Genomic DNA, 18,748 nt, shown 5'->3' with positions numbered 1-18,748 from the left:
AGAGCAATCAGTTGCTTAGGTCTTACCTGTGCCAACTTCTCTTTCTCAATATCAAGGTTGTGCCGCAATTCTCTGGTTTTTGCACGCTCAAGTTCCAGCACCTGCTGTCTCTGAAGCTCCTTTTCTACCTCAATTGTTCTCTCTCTGATACAATAAAACAAATCCTTCAACAATGCAAGCAGACATGCTAATCATGACACAAAATCTGATAAATTACAGAAAAAGTGGAAAACCTATCAAATTTTTGAATGAGTTCTGATTCTCGTAAAGCTGCTTCCTCTAAAAAATTTTGGCGTGAAAGCCTTAGAAGTAGCTTTCGCTGCCTACGAGCAACTATATCTTCCCTGACTTTTGTTTTCTCTCTGAAGAAAGAGAATAGGAAAACAAAAGAGTGTATTTAGAGGGCGAAAGCTACAATCACATTGAGAAAAACACATCAACTTTCAAGGAAAATAGAAAAGGAGAAGAAATGATAAAATGAAATTTTGTAGCAGCAGAAGTATCTTTCCAAAGGAAAGCATAAGTCCAAGTTCTACTAGAACAACTTACAGTCAGGGATCAGATCCATGTTTTTCACCCATAAATACAAAATAAATTTCAGTGTAACAAACAGGATGTGATTAACACCGACATAAGATCTACAAAGCAACTACAATTCCTTCAAAAATCTAATATATTCATTCAGTGGCATTTCCAAATATTGAGCTTCTTCAGTTGATGCAGTTGCAATAAGTAAAATAATTCAAGTGCATGACATCAATAACTGGGATTGCTAGCATTAGTAATATGTGTACTGGATTCGCTTGCTTCTTCTCTAAGCTACGCAGTTGTGATTGACATTAAAAAATATTAAATAGACATACAATGATCTGATTCCATCCTTGATTTGCTGCAAGCGATCATCATTCTTCGCATAAGCTGTATGAGAAATAATTATGAAACTGAAATATATATGGAGAGTGAATTTGAGAGATATTAGTTGGTAGTAAACTGTAGAACACAATTACTCTCAGTTCACAGTAACTCATGACAACTGTCTCTCATCCACTCAAAAATGTTTATTATCTAAAACCAAAAGCCTACAAATAGTCCCTTTGGTTTAAGGAATATGCCATCTTGAAGGAAAATATCCATACTGGATAAAAATGGTAGCTGCCGCCAATCTTGAAAATCAATAGATGAATCTGGGACAGGACGTTCAGTTCGAATAAGTTCCATTTCCATTTCAGCTTCTTCTAGTTCCTAAAATAAATAAAAGATGTCATAATTTGATTGAGCATATTAAGGTAGATCATCATAAGTGTGCCAAGACTAACCATGGCCTTTTGCTCAACTTCATTTGAGAAAAAATCAAAGTATGACTGGGCAGAGGATAAATTGCCAATAACCTGCAAAGAAATGAATAATAGATCAAAGAAACACCATAAAACAAAAGGTAGGTGATAACAATTGACCACTAATAGACTGTGTTCAATATAAAAACATGATGTTGTACACATGCACAAGTGCTACGTCTTCGTAATGCACAAACCTAAACATATTTAACTACTCAATATTGCATACCTGAAGAATTGATTCACGCGTGGTTACAAAATCAGGCATTTGCTTAGGAGAACTAGAAGAGAGCACATTCTTTAAGATCTACATCGCAAAAGATAAAAGAAAAATAAGGTAAGCAGAGCGAGAAATTTTTTTAACTAATACCAAGAAAAAGATGCATCTAGTAGGGTCAATAGGACAAAGTAAGGACTATTTCACTTTATAGCTACTGCACCAAATATCTAAAACTAATTCCATAGTCTGACAATTCATAGAAATACATGTGAATTCAATTCTGCCTGGCCGCCAACCTCTTTAGCCTGGTCTCCATCATCTTTAAGTCTGCACAGTGCTTCACAAGCCTTTTTCTCGAGATCAGTGCAATATCTACCTGCAAAGACAATAAACAGGGAAAAATGGTATTCTTAGATAACCAAATCTGACAGACTAGAATTGGACTATATTTCTGGCAGCCCATAGCAAAATTACCATTTCCAGACATTCCAAAAGTTTCAATATTTCTCCAAATACATTCAGGAATCAGAGAGATGTCTTCAACTGGAGAGAAAAGGCAAACACTTGCAATCAGTGCCAAGGAGAACTGTGTCAATGGTCCATAGCATGAAGGTTGTGCGAGAGTTGTCAAACACTGAAGAATACTCTCAGCTGCTGCTAGAAATGACTGCAATTTACTTCTTTCTACATATGGAATAAAGTAGATAAGAAGTGCTGTTGCATGGGTTCTTAAAAGCAGTGATGAGTCGGATGACGCCAACAAGACGACCTGGTCCCAGGTAGATGAAACCAGAGCGGATAATTTTGGCTCATAATCAGAAAGTGGTAGGTTTGATGAACCTGTTAAAGTTTCAGTTGTTAAAGACAAAAACCACCTTTCTCCATTGGCATCTTGGCCGACAAGTCTACCCAAGTGCTTAAGGGCAATATATCGTTGTTCAGGCTCAGGATGACCAAGCAAGGAACAGAACAAATCAAACAAGGGTATGGGCATTTCAATTTGACAAAGGTTATGGATGCCTCTCGCCAGAATCAATGATATCATTTTATCAGTTTGTAATCTCCAAATAATATTTGGAGCACTGTCCGAAAAATTCTTCACTGCTGAGAATATGTCACGAATCACATTATCCAAATGGAAAAAAAGAGGCACTCCTAGAAGTGATTCAAGCAGTACAGATGCAACCTCCCAACAAAGGTTTTCTTGAAGCACTAAGATCATTCTAGAAAGTCCTTCAAGACTAGTATTCCAAAATCCCGGGAATTCATCAACAAACTTACTTTGAAGCAGCTTCTCCATTTCCGAAGAAGCAGAAGCCCTATCTGCAATAAAAAACAAACACTTTGAGTACATGAAACACTCAGCAGATGTCAGTGCCAACTTCTTTGCCAATTTATGATGTATTTTCCAGCATTGTTCTGTGGTTGGGTTGAGTTTTGAAACAAGGGCCTCTAGGTTTTTCGTGATACTCCTTATCTCCTCTAAATCAAGTTGAAAAATCCTTTGACTTGCATCAGCATCTGCACTATTGTTATCTTGATGCCTCTCTGAATCCGTAGGAGAAGCAGAGTAGAACATATCACTGAGAAACCCTGAGCGTGACTTGGGAAAACCTTCATCACTATCAAAGGTAGAGTTAGTACATGCTGACATTTTAAGTGGGATGATGCCCCAGATTCTAGAAGTGCCAATCAGTAGGTCTTTGCAGTTTTCCATGAGTGCCTGATATGCACATATGTAATCATGAAATGCAGTTGTTCCCTCGAAGGAAGTAAAATCAGCCCATAAGATGGCGGACTGCAATACCTCGGCTTTCCCGTGGAAAGATAAATTACCAAAAATGGTAGCCAAAACAAATATTGTCAAAGCCTTGCATTTTCCTACATCTTTTGGAGAATCTGAACTTTCATCTCGTTGTCTAATATTGTTAAAAAGCTGACCAAAGCATAAAGATTCAAAATTATTAAATGACACATCAACCAAAAGCTTTTCTTCATCAGACACCTTGTTCAAGGAATATGCTATGATGGGCTTCAACAAGCGCAATATGGAATCAAGAAATGATACATCAGAGTAAGAAGTCCTGCACAGAGACACAAGCACTTGCACCACTTTGGGTATTTCGGGCACCATTGCTTCCATGTGCTCCACCACAATTGCTTCAAGAATGAACAGAATAACAGCTTTAGCATTCTTTGCAACAAAACCTTTGAAATAAACAGATTCAGATTGAAATAAGTCTTGGGGCTTCTGACTTTGAACAAATGGCCATGAACATAAACTAGAAAACCAACACATCAGATCTGGTACAAGAGCGGAAGAAAGAAATTTCAATTGTAAACCAACAGCTTCCAATATAGTTTCCCCAAAGGCTTCGAATTCTTTCTTCAGATTGGGAAATAATTTACAGATACCTGGATATAAAGCATGAAAAGATTGTTGCGCATCTTGATACCCGTGACTTCTGCCTCTATCCACCATGTTATTATCCTGGTGGATACCAAGTCTTTCAATTGACTCATGCCCACTTTTCTGTTCAATGATATTATCAACTAGAGAAAGATCGTCCGAAAATATGGACAAAATATATGTTATCTGTGACAAATCAGAAACAAGGAAGAGACGCTCTTTCAGATATTGCTTTGCATTACGTGAAACTGCCATCCAACCGAAATATCTAACCAAAGGTCTAGCAGAAGAAGCAAAGGCAGGCACTTTCTGTAGCCACGCAGAAGCGGGAATTAAATTTGAGAACCGAAAACCACTTTTAGCATTGATTGACAGTTCATAACTTTCATCATTACCACTTGACGCAATCACCAATCTGTTGAGAAGAATCCAGCGGCATTGCACCTCATGCAGCTTAGAACTTTTCAATTGTGAATTTCCTTCAGATTCAAATGATTTTAGCTGTCCCTCAAAGGACTCTGCAAAATTTAATATAATGTCAACTACATGCTCCGGGGAACAGAACAATTTTGTAGCTGAATGCAACAAGAAGAGAAGACACCACATCAGAATCTCATGCATATAATATTGCTCCCAATCTGAATTCCTCTGCAGACGCCTAACCAAAAAATTGCACAGCATCGCTTGGTTTTGCCGAACCAAGGTAATAGCATCTGCATTAAAAATATCCTGCTGGTTCATATTTATAATATCCTCGTCCTCTTCAACGTCTGATGTAGATATATCTCCCTCCAATGCAACTTTGCAATATTTCCTGTCTAACTCAGCTGCCGCAATCAAAATTTCAAGAACAAATCTGTCTCTTTTCCTTTCAAGATCAGCCACCAGTTTCAAGTCATTGTTTTTTGGGGGGAAAATACTGTTAATATCTGCAAGCCCACAGTTTTCACTGGTCCTTTTATTGTGAATATTTCCTACACCAACTGAAATTTCCTTGAAAGACTTCATGAAGTAGGGATTAATATAACACTCTGCTGCCAAAAGCAAAGCATCTATCGCAGCATCATGACTCTCCAGAGTAATTTCATTCTGGGAGCTCAAGTCCAGAGCTAAGCGCCTAAACTCGGTAGCCCTCAGCTCACAATCTCGATAATTCATAAGATGTGAATAATTAGTCATCAAATTGTACAATTCTATTCCATGACTGGAAGTCAATGCCAAATCATTATGAAAATAGTTAATATTTTTCTGCACAGCATTATTGAACTGAGAGCAAACATTTGAACTGCTTGAATCAGAAATATTTTTGTCTCCACTGGCAGGAACATTGGTAAGATACATTCTATTCACTTCTGGAGGAGCAAAAAGAAGACTTACATCTTCAGGAACATCCACTTTAACACTGATGTCAATATCATCAACCTTCCCATCACCATTTTCTTGGCTATTTAATCTGGAAGAGGCTATTCCATCACAAGAAGCAGCAGGCAAGGTGGTAAATGATTGTGGTTTCTGTGTTGCTAAAGCAGAAAACTTGCGGCCATCAATATCAGGAGGTAACTGCAACTGAGCATCCAAAACTGCTAGAAGCACACTGCATAAAAAAATAATTCAGTGTTATCAGCATTACACTTCAAGGAACAATAAAATAAATGGATCGAATTAATCTCATGCTTTTCGAGATTGTAAAGGCTGTTAAAAATAAATCTGTTATGCCTGAAATTATATGTTCAGAATTATGGAAGTTAACAATAATGAGTCGAGGCCTTTGGATCAAGCTACTGGAAACAATGTCCCTTTTCCTATATAAATGGAAGGGGAAATTTAGGGAAAAGGGATCCAAAAGTGATTTATTTAAAAAAAAAGGATCAATGAGTCAATTTACATAAATGTCCTTATGTTTAAACATAAATATATTATTAAATTTGATTTAGAAACCCTTAACACTGTATTCATTCTCATTTCAGTCGACTTCAAATCTAAATCTTTTTCCGTCGACTTCTTCTCAAGACAATTTATCTTTCACATTTATTTCGATTTATTGAGATTAGTCAATTTATTTGAAAAAAAATCAATCCACACTTAAAATCGACCAAAATTTTGATCGATCAAGACCACTTCCAAGCAAAGCAATTGGTAGACCAAGACCAAGGTTTTGGTCTTGGTCGACCAACCAATGGTCGACCATTGGTCTTGGTCGACCAAGACCTTGGTCTTGGAATGACCAATTTTGGTCTTGGTCGACCAAGACCAAGGTCTTGGAATTGGTTGACCAAGACCAAAAGACCAAGGTTTTGGAATTGTTTGAAAGTGGTCTTGGTCGACCAAGGTTTTGGAATTGCTTGAAATTGCTTGGAGGTGGTCGACCAAAACTAATCGACAACCTCCAAGTGCTTGGAAGTGGTCGACCAAGGTTGTTTTTGGATCGACTTTTTTTCTAACCCATGAATCCATATATTTGACAAATATGACCGATAATTACTTAATTTTGACGAATAATTACACAATTTTGACCAATGTTGCATGTTTTTAATATATGAATCACATAATTTCACAAGTATGTTCTATAATGTTACATTATTATGTTACATGTTATGACATATGAGCCACAATTTCACAACTATGTTACATGTGTTTTGACATATGGGCCACAATTTCATAATTATGTTATATGTTTTAACATCTGAATCACAATTTCACAACCAATGATGTTACATGTTGTTTTAACATATGAATCACAATTTCACAACTATGTTACATAATTTAACATATGAATCATAATTTCACAACTATGTTACATGTTTTAACATATGAATCACAATTTGACAACCAATTATGTTACATGTTGTTTTAACATATGAATCACAATTTCAAAACTATGTTACATGTTTTAACATATGAATCATAATTTCACAACCAATTATGTTACATGTTGTTTTAACATATGAATCACAATTTCACAACTATGTTACATGTTTTAATATATGAATCACAATTTCACAATTATGTACATGTTTTTAACATATGAATCACAATTTACAATTATGTTATATAATATTACATGTTTTAACATATGAATCACATATTTAGCTGAGTCGACACAAAGTAGACCTTGTTGTTTTTGGGTCGACCCTTGTTGCTTTGCTTTTGAGTCGACCCAAAGGTATATCCTACAAAATTCAACAAAAATTAAGAGAATAAGATATTTATAAAAGACAAAAATTAATAATAAAAAAAACATTCAACTTTCTTCTTCGTCAACCAAAATTATGTTGGTTGACCAAGAAGATGGTTTGGTCGACCAAAAAATTTCTTGGTCGACCAAGAAAAAGAAAATTTCTTTTCTTGGTCGACCAAGAAATTCCAAGAAAATTTCTTGGTCGACCAAGAAATTTTCTCGGTCGACCAAAATTTTTCTTGGTCTACCAACAAAATTTTGGTCGACCAAGAAAATTAACTTAATTTTGGTCGAGCAATTTTTCTGGATGGACTGTTACTTTTTCTCAAAATAGATTCTGTGTCGACCGAGAAAAAAAGAAAAAGAGAATTAATTAAGTTAAAGGTTTTAATTAGAGTTAATGTAATAATCAAGAGTCAACTCCTTCTTTTTTAAAAAAAAAATTCAGAGTCCTTGTTTTTTAAATCTTTTATGTTTCAATCCCATTTTTTTAATTGACCCTAAATGGAAGTATGGGCATTCATCTGGCATAGAAAAGGTGCAAACTCTAAAGTTAAAAAGAGTTTATATCAATATAATTCCAAAACATCAATACAATGATCGGAAATCAATTTTCAGCCCACATTCATGTATTGAAAACTGATCGAGCCCGTGATTATTTTAATTCGGTCCTAGGTGCATACCATCAAAGTCAAGGCATAGTCCACCAAAGCTCATGTGAGAATACTCCACAACATAATGGTGTTTCATTGCGTAAAAAACGCCACTTACTTGAGGTGGCAAGATCTTTACCCTTTGCCCATAATGTCCTAGATATTTTTGGTGGGATGTCCTCCTCACTTTTTTTTTTATAGGAAACGATAATTTATTAATAATAAAGTAAAAATGATTACATCAGTGGACTAGAAATTCACTGTCGTAATGTAGCACACAATATTAAAACTTAGTGATACACATATTCCCAATGTCTCATCAAATCGAAAATGAAAACATTCTTGAAATTTTTATGACTTCCGATCCACATAGCAATGTTAATCTTGATTTTTTTCCCAGCAATTTTCTTTATTTTCCTCAATATCTTCAAAAATTCTTTGGTTTCTCTCCAACCAAACCGTCCAACAGATGCAATGAACCACGATTTGCCAAAAAATTCTTCCTCTAATACCGGTTGATTGTCCCAAATCCATATCGAATAACTCTTTGGTTGACTTAGGTATAACCCAAACCAACCGCAGCTCTTGCAATGCTCTAGCCCACAAAGATCTCTATTTCATTTCTGCACAGCACACACCAATTGGGACACAAAGCAGTTCCAGGGCATTTTTTTTGAATCATCTCCGAGGTCGGTATCTTACCCAGAGTAGCTGTCCAAGAAAAAAACTGTATCTTGTTTGGAACTGGAACTTTCCAAATAGCATGGAACGATTGGAACAGAGGAAAAAGATCATTAGGGAAAAAAAATTCGTAGAATGAGCTGACAGAGAAAATACCCGAAGAATCCCCGCTCCACTGAATAACATCATCTACCCCTTCAACTAACCTAACCGAATCTAAGACTACTAATAACTCTGACAACTGATCAATCTCCTCATCTCTCACCACCCTTCTAAAATGAAGATCCCAAGAATGGTTTCGTGTGACATTATCGAACTGGACAAAATATGATATAGGCAGATTGTGAAATAATGATAGCTGAAACAAAGCTGGAAAATAATCTTTGAACGAAGAGTCCCCCCACCATCTATCTTCCCAAAATCTAACCTTATTCCCTCCTCTCACCTTAATAGGAACTCTCTGTTTAAAAGTTGGGTATATAATGGAAATAAACTTCCATGGGCATCTAAACGTGACGTGTCTTGCCAACCCCGCATCCCGCCCATTTTCTTGTAACCCATACTTACTAACAATCATCTTACGTGTGGCTGAACCACTCCCCCTAATATTCCAAGAAACAACTTTCATCGATTCACTTCAGCATCCCTTGCATTCTCTCTACAACTGACTTCATGACTCTCCAACCTCCTACCACACTCCTCTGACTCATTAAGTTCCACCTTCTCTACACCCAACATTTTTAAACTCATTATGAACTGCCTTGTTAATATCCTGCTAAACCCCCACACCCACAACATTCTCACCTTCAACCAACCCCTCATGAGAGCCTATGTAGTTGTTTCCCGATATATACCCAACTTTTGACCCACTGAAGTAATTCCCCGCCCATCCTTAACCTCTACCCCTCCCCCCGACCCAACCATCGAATCTAAAATAGGAAGAGAAAGGAAAGAACAATGATGAGAATAAGAAATGTTGGGTAAATTGCAAACCTTGCTCGGAGATTCTTCAAAAAATTAGCCCAAATCATCGAACAGAGGCTTGGCTGTCGAAGGGATAAATGGCCAATCACATACTTGGGAGTTCCTTTAGGGGGTAACCCACTGAGAGCTTTTTTTTGGGATCCTATATTGGTCGGAATTACACGAAAATTGGCATCGTGGAAAAAGGCGTTTTTGTCAAAAGGAGGAAGAAGTGTATTGATTGCTTCGGTGTTAAATGCTTTGCCTATATACTTTCTATCACTTTTCAGGGTACCGAAAGGAGTGGCGGGGAAGATGGAAAAGATAATGAGAGATTTTTTGTGGGATGGGAACGAGGATGAATCACATTGTCATGTGGTAAGGTGGGAACAAGTTTGTAAACCGAAAGAGAAAGGAGGATTGGGTATAGGTAACATTTGTTTGAGGAACATATCGCTTTTGGCAAAATGGTGGTGGAGGTTTAGCGAGGAAAACGACCCGTTGTGGAAAAGAATAATATTGAGCAAATATGGGCTGCAAGATAATGGTTGGGATGCAGGTTTGGCGACGAATGTGACGTTTAAATGTCCGTGGAAATTTATCTCAAGTATTTACCCGACTTATCACCAACTAGTAAGATTAGAGGTTAGAGGGGGGAATAAAATCAGGTTCTGGGAGGATGTTTGGTGGGGGGAGGTTGCTTTTCGTGATTTGTACCCTTCTTTATTTCGTATAACTTCAGCTAATAACTCACAAATATCTTATTTTTACAGTTTCGACATTGTGTCAAATGCTTATTCTTGGGACTTGCATTTTCGTCGGCTTCTCCGCGAGGAGGAGGCGGTTCAGTTAGCGTCTTTGTTAGGAATATTAGAAATGGTTAGGATTGTAGAAGGGGTTGATGATTTTAAAGTTTGGGAAGGGGATCCGTCGGGGAAGTTCACGGTCAAGTCTTTTTTTCGTTCTTTCTTCCACAATCATAATTTTGCATTTCACAAAATCATTTGGAAGACTCCTATTCCTTCAAAGATTCAAATTTTTTCTTGGACCGCTATTCTTGGTAAGTTACCGACTTCAGAGTTGATGCAAAAGAGAATACCTAATTGTGCTCTTTCTCCCGATTGGTGTGTGTTGTGTCGTAATGGGTTGGAATCGCAAGATCATTTGCTGCTTCACTGTACGTTTAGCAACGAATTGTGGTCAAGGGCTTTGACAAAATTGAAGTTTGTTTGGGTCTTACCGAAGACAACAACAGATTTGTTCAATACGGATTTGGGACAATGAGTTGGAAAAAGAGGAAGAGTTTTTTGGAGGGCAGTGATCCATGGTATATGCTGGTGTATCTGGCTAGAGAGAAATCGAAGAATATTTGAGGAAGTGGAATACAGTGCGGATGAGTGTTGGGAGAAAATCAAGTTCAACATAGTGAGCTGGATTGGGATGCATAAAGATTTCCACAGCTTATCGATATTAGATCTCCTTAGGGATTTGACTTATGTTTATTGCTAAAGTGTATTTTCATATTTTCTTCGGTGGACCACTAGTCCACTAATTGTAAATGATAAATTTCTAATTAATATAATTATGTTTCTTATCAAAAAAAAAAAAGTGCTTGTAGATTCAATCTTCCCCTTCTGGAATTCATTCTCATCTTACGGCTTTAACTTTTTGAGAATCTTGATATGCTTCCCTCAATACCATGGTTCTGATACACAGCACCGTCCACCAGAATTATCAACCCTATCCGCGATCCTAAGTCCGTCGGTTTCTGTAATTTTGCACAGCTTCGTCGAATCACACTTCTGCATATGGGTGACAGTTCCTTCTTGGATTGCTACTGGATGAATTGTGTTGTCATCCGACTGACTTCTTTGGATGTCGTTAATAGGTTCTTCATTTGAGTCGTGTCCTTTGATTCCTTTCACTCTACCCCCAACCTGCCACAACTCTAGCTCCCTCAACCACCACTTGTGCATAAGATCTTTTTTCGTACATATCGTACGCTGATATTTTGACTGAGTCCACAATAATGCGAATGATCAAATGTCCTCTTTTAGTTTGGATCTGTAGATTTCTATGGATGAACCCTCCTTCAATTCCCACTAATTTTATTTTTGCTGCCGACAAGTCTTTTAGTAGGATAGTATCTTGACTGATACTCAACAAGCCTCCACATTGCTCACCAATTTTTTTGAAGAGATCTGTGGACCATAAATCCCAAGGTATCCCCAATAATCGGACCCAGCTGTTACAATATTCAAAAACTTCCTCTTCGTTGTTGCTATGCTGACTCCACCTCTCAAAAAACAAGGTAACTTTATTTTCCAGAAAGCACTTCTTCAATCGCAAATAGAAGGATGCATCATCCTCTTCGTTATGTGGCCACCAAACTGCTTTGTTGGCTTGAAATGGAAACACTTCAATCTTTCTCTGGACTGCCTTCCCAAGTGTATTACTCACCAACTCCCACGGTATGTTGACACAATCCCTTGTAATGATAATAGCTTTACTTCAGTCCTTAGACTTACAATCTGGTAATTGTTCCAAAGCTGCAACTTCTGAAAATCCCTAGTCAATGTCATTCGAGCTAAAATTTCCACGCTGCTGTGATTGTTCCATAGGCTTCCTAATATCTCTGAAACGCGATACGTTATCCCTTCGGCTTATCATGAGTTTGGACAAATTTTTTGCCATCCATTTCCAACCCCCATTTAGTCGTCCACTTGGTATGATGATGCGCTGTGTCTTTCCCCTCCAAACTAGCTTAGATAGTTCTAAATAACTTCCTCGACCATTCACAACTTTCTGCATAGAAACCACTGCTTCTCTACCTCTGAATCTATTGAACATAGGGCATGATTGTGGTTTGTTAATGTATTCCCACAATTTCGACCTAATCCAGTGTAAACTTTCGAAATCCAGTTCCATTACGTAGCTTGCATTCCTGGTCCTCTTGGTCACCAAAGCCGTATTACCCCTCCTACCCCTGCTAAATAAAAACAGTTTTTGTTCAATTTTGATCTCACAGCTTGATTTGAAGTAATTCCTGAACATCCCTCGATACATCTCGGATGTCTCAAAGATGTTATCCTTTCTTCTAAGAGATTTTTGCAATGCTTCGGGATACTAAACGAAGCGAAAATGACCGGTGAAAGTGTTTAACGTTCTGAGAAACGGTGAATAGATGCAGGCGTTGAGGCTAAAGGTCAAAGGTTATCGATAGATTAAATGATAAAAACGATGGGTCGATTATCATACGAGGAAAATCGGGATTTTCAAAAGACCTAGTTCGAAATGAACTCAGCAAGAAAAGACGTAATACGGGAGATTTTTTATTTTTTTAATTGAAGGTGAATGGACGCCGACGGCCGATGGCCGGTGCCGGTGACTGAGGTAAAAGACGATCGATGAGACTCAGTAGTAGCAGGAGATGATTGGATAGTTGAAAGACCGGTGACTCGAGAGCTGGAAGAGGGCAGGAGCATTTTTTAAAATTTCTCTCACTTGTTCCTCTTGCATTGGGATGTCCTCCTCACTAACACATTTATGATTAAAAGAATGTCTTCCCGTGTCCTCAACTACAAATCACCCATCCAAACACTCCTTGAATCTTACCCTACCACCCGCATGTGCTCTAATATACCTCTCAAAGTTATTGGGCACTCTGCCTTTGTCCACGTCCATTCCCTCCTTCGAGGGTAATTAGGTGCATTTTCTGGGGTATTCTCCAAATCAAAAGGTTACATTAGTGTTACTCCCCGGTAGCAAAGAAATTCACACCTACATTACCACAGCTGGAACCCACCCAGCTCACACCCAAGACTGATAACCAGTCATCACAGGTGTACACTGAAAGGAATAAGCATCAAAAGAAGAAACACAAACAACCAGTACAAATTCAGCAAGTTCGTGAATCTTCCTTGGCAACAAACTCCATTGAGAACACAAAAGGTACTGATTGTGATTTCCCTGGAAATAATGAACATGATAATATACTAATTGCATAAAGAAACGAATTAGATCATGTATCCAACATCACATATGTAATGTTATCTCTTATTAGCACTTATCACCTGCATATTAAGTATTTGTTTGTAGGTTAGATCATATTCAAGTTCCATGCTCCACAGAAGATGCCTTCCAGGACCCTAACTGGAAAGCTGCTGCCTTTTATGAGACAAAGGCACTCGAGAAGAACAATGCTTCGCATATCATTGATCTCTTCTCAGTTAAATAAAAGGCAAACGGGTGTATAGAATGTTTCGAGGCTCGATTAATAATAAAGGGATATGTAAAATCATATGGCATTGATTATCAAAAAATATTTCCTCATGTGGCTGAGACTCAATGTCATCTGAGTTCTCCTATCAATTGTTGCTTAACAGGGATTTGCTTTTGTATCAGTTGGATGTCAAAAATGTCTTCCTCAATGAGGACCTCGAGGAAGAGATTTACATGGATATCCCACCAGTACTTGAAACAACATCCACGACCAACAAAGTATGCAAATTAAAGAAGTCATTGTATGGGTTGAAACAATCACCTCAAGCCCGATTCTTTCGATTCACCAATGTTTAAAAGTCATGGCTACACTCATGGTCATATCACACTTTGTTTTACAGACACCCACAAGCAAGGAAGATTACAATCCTGATAGTACATGTTGATGACATTGTTCTTATGGGAGATCATAATGAAGAAATGATCCGAGTGAAAGCATTGCTCTCAGAAGAATTTTAAATAAAGATTTTTGGAATCTTAAATATTTTCTAGGAATTGAAGTTGTTAGATCTTCACTTGGGATTGCAGTCTCACAACGAAAGTATATTTTCGACCTCTTAAATGAAACTAGGATGTTGGGATGCAAACCTGTAGACACACACCGGTTGATGCAAATGTGAAGTTGGGAGTAAGAAAAAGCGTCCATTAGTTGACAAGGGAAGATATCAAATATTAGTCGGCAACCTAATCTATTTCTCTCACACAAACCAAGACATTGGATTTGCCATCACTGTTCTTACTCAATTTATGAATACACCAACAGAATATCATATGGAAATTGTATATCGGGTGTTGAAATATCTAAAGAGGAATCTAGGAAAAGGATTGCTTTATAGAAAATCTTCGAGAAAAAAACTACAGCGAACACGGGTGATAATTAGGCAGGCTTTCATGTTGATAGACCCTCTACATCTGGATATTGCACATTTATGTGGGGGGAAATCCGGTTGCTTGGAGTGAGAAGCAATCTGTGGTGGCACATAGTAGCGCTGAGGCAGAATATTGAACATTAGCTCATGGAATTTGTGATGGGATATGGTTAAAAAGACTTCTCAATTAATTGAAACTTGAAGATGGTCGTCCAGTTGATGTGATGTGTGATAACCAAGCAACTATAAGTATTGCAAAAAATTCAGTTCACCATGATCAAACATAGAAAATTGAATTGGATTGACATTTTATAAGCAAAAATTTTGAGAACAGAGCCATCGACCTCAACTATGTCCCTACTAAAAAGCAACTAGCAAATATCTTGACTAAAGCCCTACTTCGACAAAAATTTGAAAACTTGAGCTCCAAACTGGGTATGATCAATGTATATAACGTCTTGAGGGGGAGTGTGGAAAGATAATGGTAATTATATTTAATCATTTGTTGAGACAATAGATTTATATTTAAATTATTAGATTATTTTGTTATCAGTATATCTAGATTTTTATATAAGTGCATGATGTACCTCTTGATTCCATCATCAGTGAAAACATGTTCCCTATACTATGCAGTCTTCTACATTTACAACAGGTGTGATAGTATAATTTGGTAACCCAGTAGCACATGAGAGCAAAGAACTCAATGAGTCCGAAAGGCGTGGTCCAGGATAAGGAGATGAATATTACCACTCTTAATCAACTAAGGGGGTATTGAAATGAAATTTTAGTAAATGAAATTTTAGTTTTCTTGAGTGCAAACACGTTCGTATTCTACCTCATATGAAAATATACATACACATATTTCAATGCTCAACAGGAAAGGAAGTAAGCACACAACAAAACAAGGGAACCGTATAGTAGAGAAGAGAAAACATTCAGAAATGGGCCCACTAAGCACACTAAGTTTCTGGACAGTGCTAAAATCCATAATCATCTGATTCATCTCAGGAAACATAAGCACTGCCAGAAGAATACATTTTCATCAACATAGGCTGAATGATAAATGATTTACACTACACAACTACATGATTGGCAGCCAGCATTAAAAAGGATAAACAACTTTTAAACCCCTAGATAATTGTACTTTTGAATGACCTGTTGATAATTGAATAATTAAACTAGAATTTGTAACACACCCAATTGCTCAAGTTAAAGCCTTTGGAAATATTAGGAAGAGAACATGAAGTTAAATATTGCCTGAACATGAACTTAAATATTGTCATTACCTGGGTAAACTTGAATATATTAGAAAAATTTGAAAATCGTGATGAACCATGAACACAAGTTTAAATACAATTCACGGCTCCTATTACCTTGGAGCGACAGATCCACGCCTCCATTCAGCTTCCAATGATGAAAGCACCGCAGACTTTCTTATTGCCGCGCGAATCACATCTAATGCAATAGCACAATTTTGTTCTTGATTTTCAATAAAAAAGGAAGACACATTTCCAAAAGCAATCATGCCCTTTAAGGGGGTCAAAGCAGGATCGAGAAAAGGTTCCAGCATCTCCAGCAAGAAAAGTATCTGATGCTTTGCCTCCTGTAACGCACGAAGGCAGTGCATAACCAACCAGAACAAAAGAAGTTTTTTAAAAAAATTTAGATATGAGCCATGAGGTCCATGGTGGAACTTTGGAGCAAGACCTACAATTTCATTTTAAAATTTTCTCTGCTCATGGAACTACCTTATAGCTTGCCAATACATCATCCATGTTTCCAGATAGTGCCAGGACGATATATTTGAGGGCGGCACGTGCACGGGACAATGAAAAACGGGCACCCTATGCAAAATGAAACAGAAAAACTTTTAATACTTAGCAATCATGGCTAAAGTTTTAGTCTGTAAGCGTATCAAAAAGATTTGTTTTACAAAGCTTTTCACCTAGAATTTTTTGATTAGCATCTAATGTGAATTCTTTGGATCACGAGGTCTTATGTTAACACCCATAACAAGTACACGACCATTCAAACGGAAAAAATATTCTCTTTCAATCATGTTGTAGAGTGCTCAAGGTTCTAAAAATTGCAAGGCACTAGTCGGGAAGCGTCTAGGCGTCGCTAAGCAGATTCCACGGTATCAACATAATAAGATGAAGTTTGGTGCGTTAGGGAAAGCTAACAAATCATATTTCTTGTTGTACTTTGGTTTAGGATCTATAAAAAAATTATCGTTCATTTTATCAAAAAAAAAACCAAAAAAGCCAAAATAAAGTAATTTTTGGCCGCCTAGCCACTGGGCGCGGGCCAACCGCACCGAAAAAGTGCTAGTCGGCCAGCCTAGGCAGCTAGGCAGACTTAGGCAGCCGAAAATTAATCTATTTTTTTTGCTTTTAATATTTTTGAAAGTTTTATCGGGCTTTTAATCAAAGGCCGATTTTTAGAACACTGAGAGTGCTCTAAGGGCCTTCCCTGTAAGGATGGATAATCTATCAGTAATAGTATCCACTAGTGGAACTGCACTTTGCTTTGACTTTGTTAAGCTACAAAAGTAACTAGAATTCATCTCTATGCAATACACAAATTATGCATAATCTGTCGATAGAACACTATGTTTCATTAGAATTTAGAGTTGCGTCCTAATTTAGATTTTATTAGCTAGTCACAGTACATAATGAGAAAAGGAACATAGTGGTTCTGTTTATAACATAAAATTCATAAAAAAAAAGAGGCTCCTAATAGTTTTTTCTTATATATATTTTGCAGAGAGGGAAATGAAAGGGAAGAAAAAAGTTTTATTGACGAGAATAGCATATACTATGAAGTTCTGGTGATGATGCTTTAAGAGAAAACAAAACACTTAAACAGAGAAAAACCATTCAATGAGCACCAAGGGGTGACTTTCATGTACATTGAAAGATATTCGCTTTCTCTAGACATGTACATTATGTAATTAGTTTCAATGAAAAAGGCAACATAAATTGAAGTTTTCCTTAGTTCAAAAGAAGAGAGTGCATAAACACTTTCTTCTAAGTAATCTCTGCATTTTTCTTTCCTTAAACATTCTTCCTGTGTAACAGGAAAAACAAATGATGGTGCTATATTATACCAGCTGGAAAAGCAAGAGAAAGTCATCTTGGAATTTGGGGGAAATAAAAGTTCGAAACATACCTGAATTACTCCTAAAAGGTCCTCTAGTAGCTCCAAAGTTAAGTCCACCTGAAATCCCAAACCATAGAATGATAAAAGACAACGGGTGGGTCCACCAGATGAGGCCCAAAACTATGTAGCAGATGATTAAGCAACAAATCATTCAACCTTTGCAATTATTTGAGCAATGCATGGCGCCAATACACCAGAGCACAAATCAATAAGAACGGATGCAGCCTTGACCTGAAAATACGTTAAAGATTAAAGCAGGTTATTTGAGAAGCAAGAAGAAGAGGAGAGAATAGATCAACCCTAAAAAATATACTTAGGAACAAATCTATTGAGAAAAAAAAAAATTAGTATTTTGAAGAAAAATAAAGTAAAAAGAAGTAACTAACATGTGATGGCAAAAAAGAAGATAAATATCCAGCACATGCACGAAGTAGAGGACGGTACACCAACGAAGATGAAGTTGCCACAATCTGCAATTACCCAAATAAAAGTCAAGGTAGAAATTAGGATGGAGGGAACAATGAAAATCAAGCAGAAAGACATTTTGATCCATTAATACCTGACACAATGCATTTTGCACGAATGGTTGCTTCCAAAGAGAGAAGCTGTCATCAATTTGGCAAGGGCTGCTGATTACAGGCCGAAGTGCTAGATAAACATAGAACAAAGAAGTGTCAGTTGAGGCCTCGAAATCCCTAAATGAGAGCAAGTTATGAAACCTAATAACTAGATTAGTAATACTATTATTTATGATTGTTTAAGCAAGTACAGAATAAAGCATCAAGTTTCGTAAATAAAAATATAAAATATTAATAGTTCATATCATGCTAAAATATTTTATTCTATTTTAGTTGCTAGATACGAAATTTCAAATACATAATCATTTGTACAAATGTTCTAAGCTGAATGTCAGGAGAAACCTTCAGGTGTTCAAAAGAAATATACTCCAATCCAAATTAGTGATACTAGTAAAAAAGTAAACTAAATATGTAACACT

At 37.0% G+C, this 18,748-nt stretch overlaps 1 protein-coding gene across 2 annotated transcripts in view; it reads right to left on the bottom strand.

Annotated features, from left to right (window-relative positions):
- The window catches only part of LOC140821344 (uncharacterized), a 42,085-nt gene that overhangs the window by 5,216 nt on the left and 18,121 nt on the right, over positions 1 to 18,748 (bottom strand). For both annotated transcript variants that reach the window (XM_073181819.1, XM_073181821.1), the window contains exons 11-24: positions 18,311 to 18,399; positions 18,138 to 18,221; positions 17,908 to 17,982; positions 17,761 to 17,808; positions 16,338 to 16,433; positions 15,963 to 16,192; positions 2,029 to 5,558; positions 1,851 to 1,930; positions 1,564 to 1,641; positions 1,317 to 1,388; positions 1,137 to 1,242; positions 864 to 918; positions 234 to 362; positions 27 to 144 (exon numbers count right to left, since the gene is read on the bottom strand). In XM_073181819.1, coding sequence (XP_073037920.1) covers positions 27 to 144; positions 234 to 362; positions 864 to 918; positions 1,137 to 1,242; positions 1,317 to 1,388; positions 1,564 to 1,641; positions 1,851 to 1,930; positions 2,029 to 5,558; positions 15,963 to 16,192; positions 16,338 to 16,433; positions 17,761 to 17,808; positions 17,908 to 17,982; positions 18,138 to 18,221; positions 18,311 to 18,399 — 4,790 coding nt within the window. The remainder of the gene's footprint in view (positions 1 to 26; positions 145 to 233; positions 363 to 863; positions 919 to 1,136; positions 1,243 to 1,316; positions 1,389 to 1,563; positions 1,642 to 1,850; positions 1,931 to 2,028; positions 5,559 to 15,962; positions 16,193 to 16,337; positions 16,434 to 17,760; positions 17,809 to 17,907; positions 17,983 to 18,137; positions 18,222 to 18,310; positions 18,400 to 18,748) is intronic.

The sequence above is a fragment of the Primulina eburnea genome, unplaced genomic scaffold (assembly GCF_022965805.1).
Source record: "Primulina eburnea isolate SZY01 unplaced genomic scaffold, ASM2296580v1 ctg532_ERROPOS1188953+, whole genome shotgun sequence".
Classification (NCBI taxonomy): domain Eukaryota; kingdom Viridiplantae; phylum Streptophyta; class Magnoliopsida; order Lamiales; family Gesneriaceae; genus Primulina; species Primulina eburnea.
This window is presented reverse-complemented; position numbering and strand designations above follow the sequence as displayed.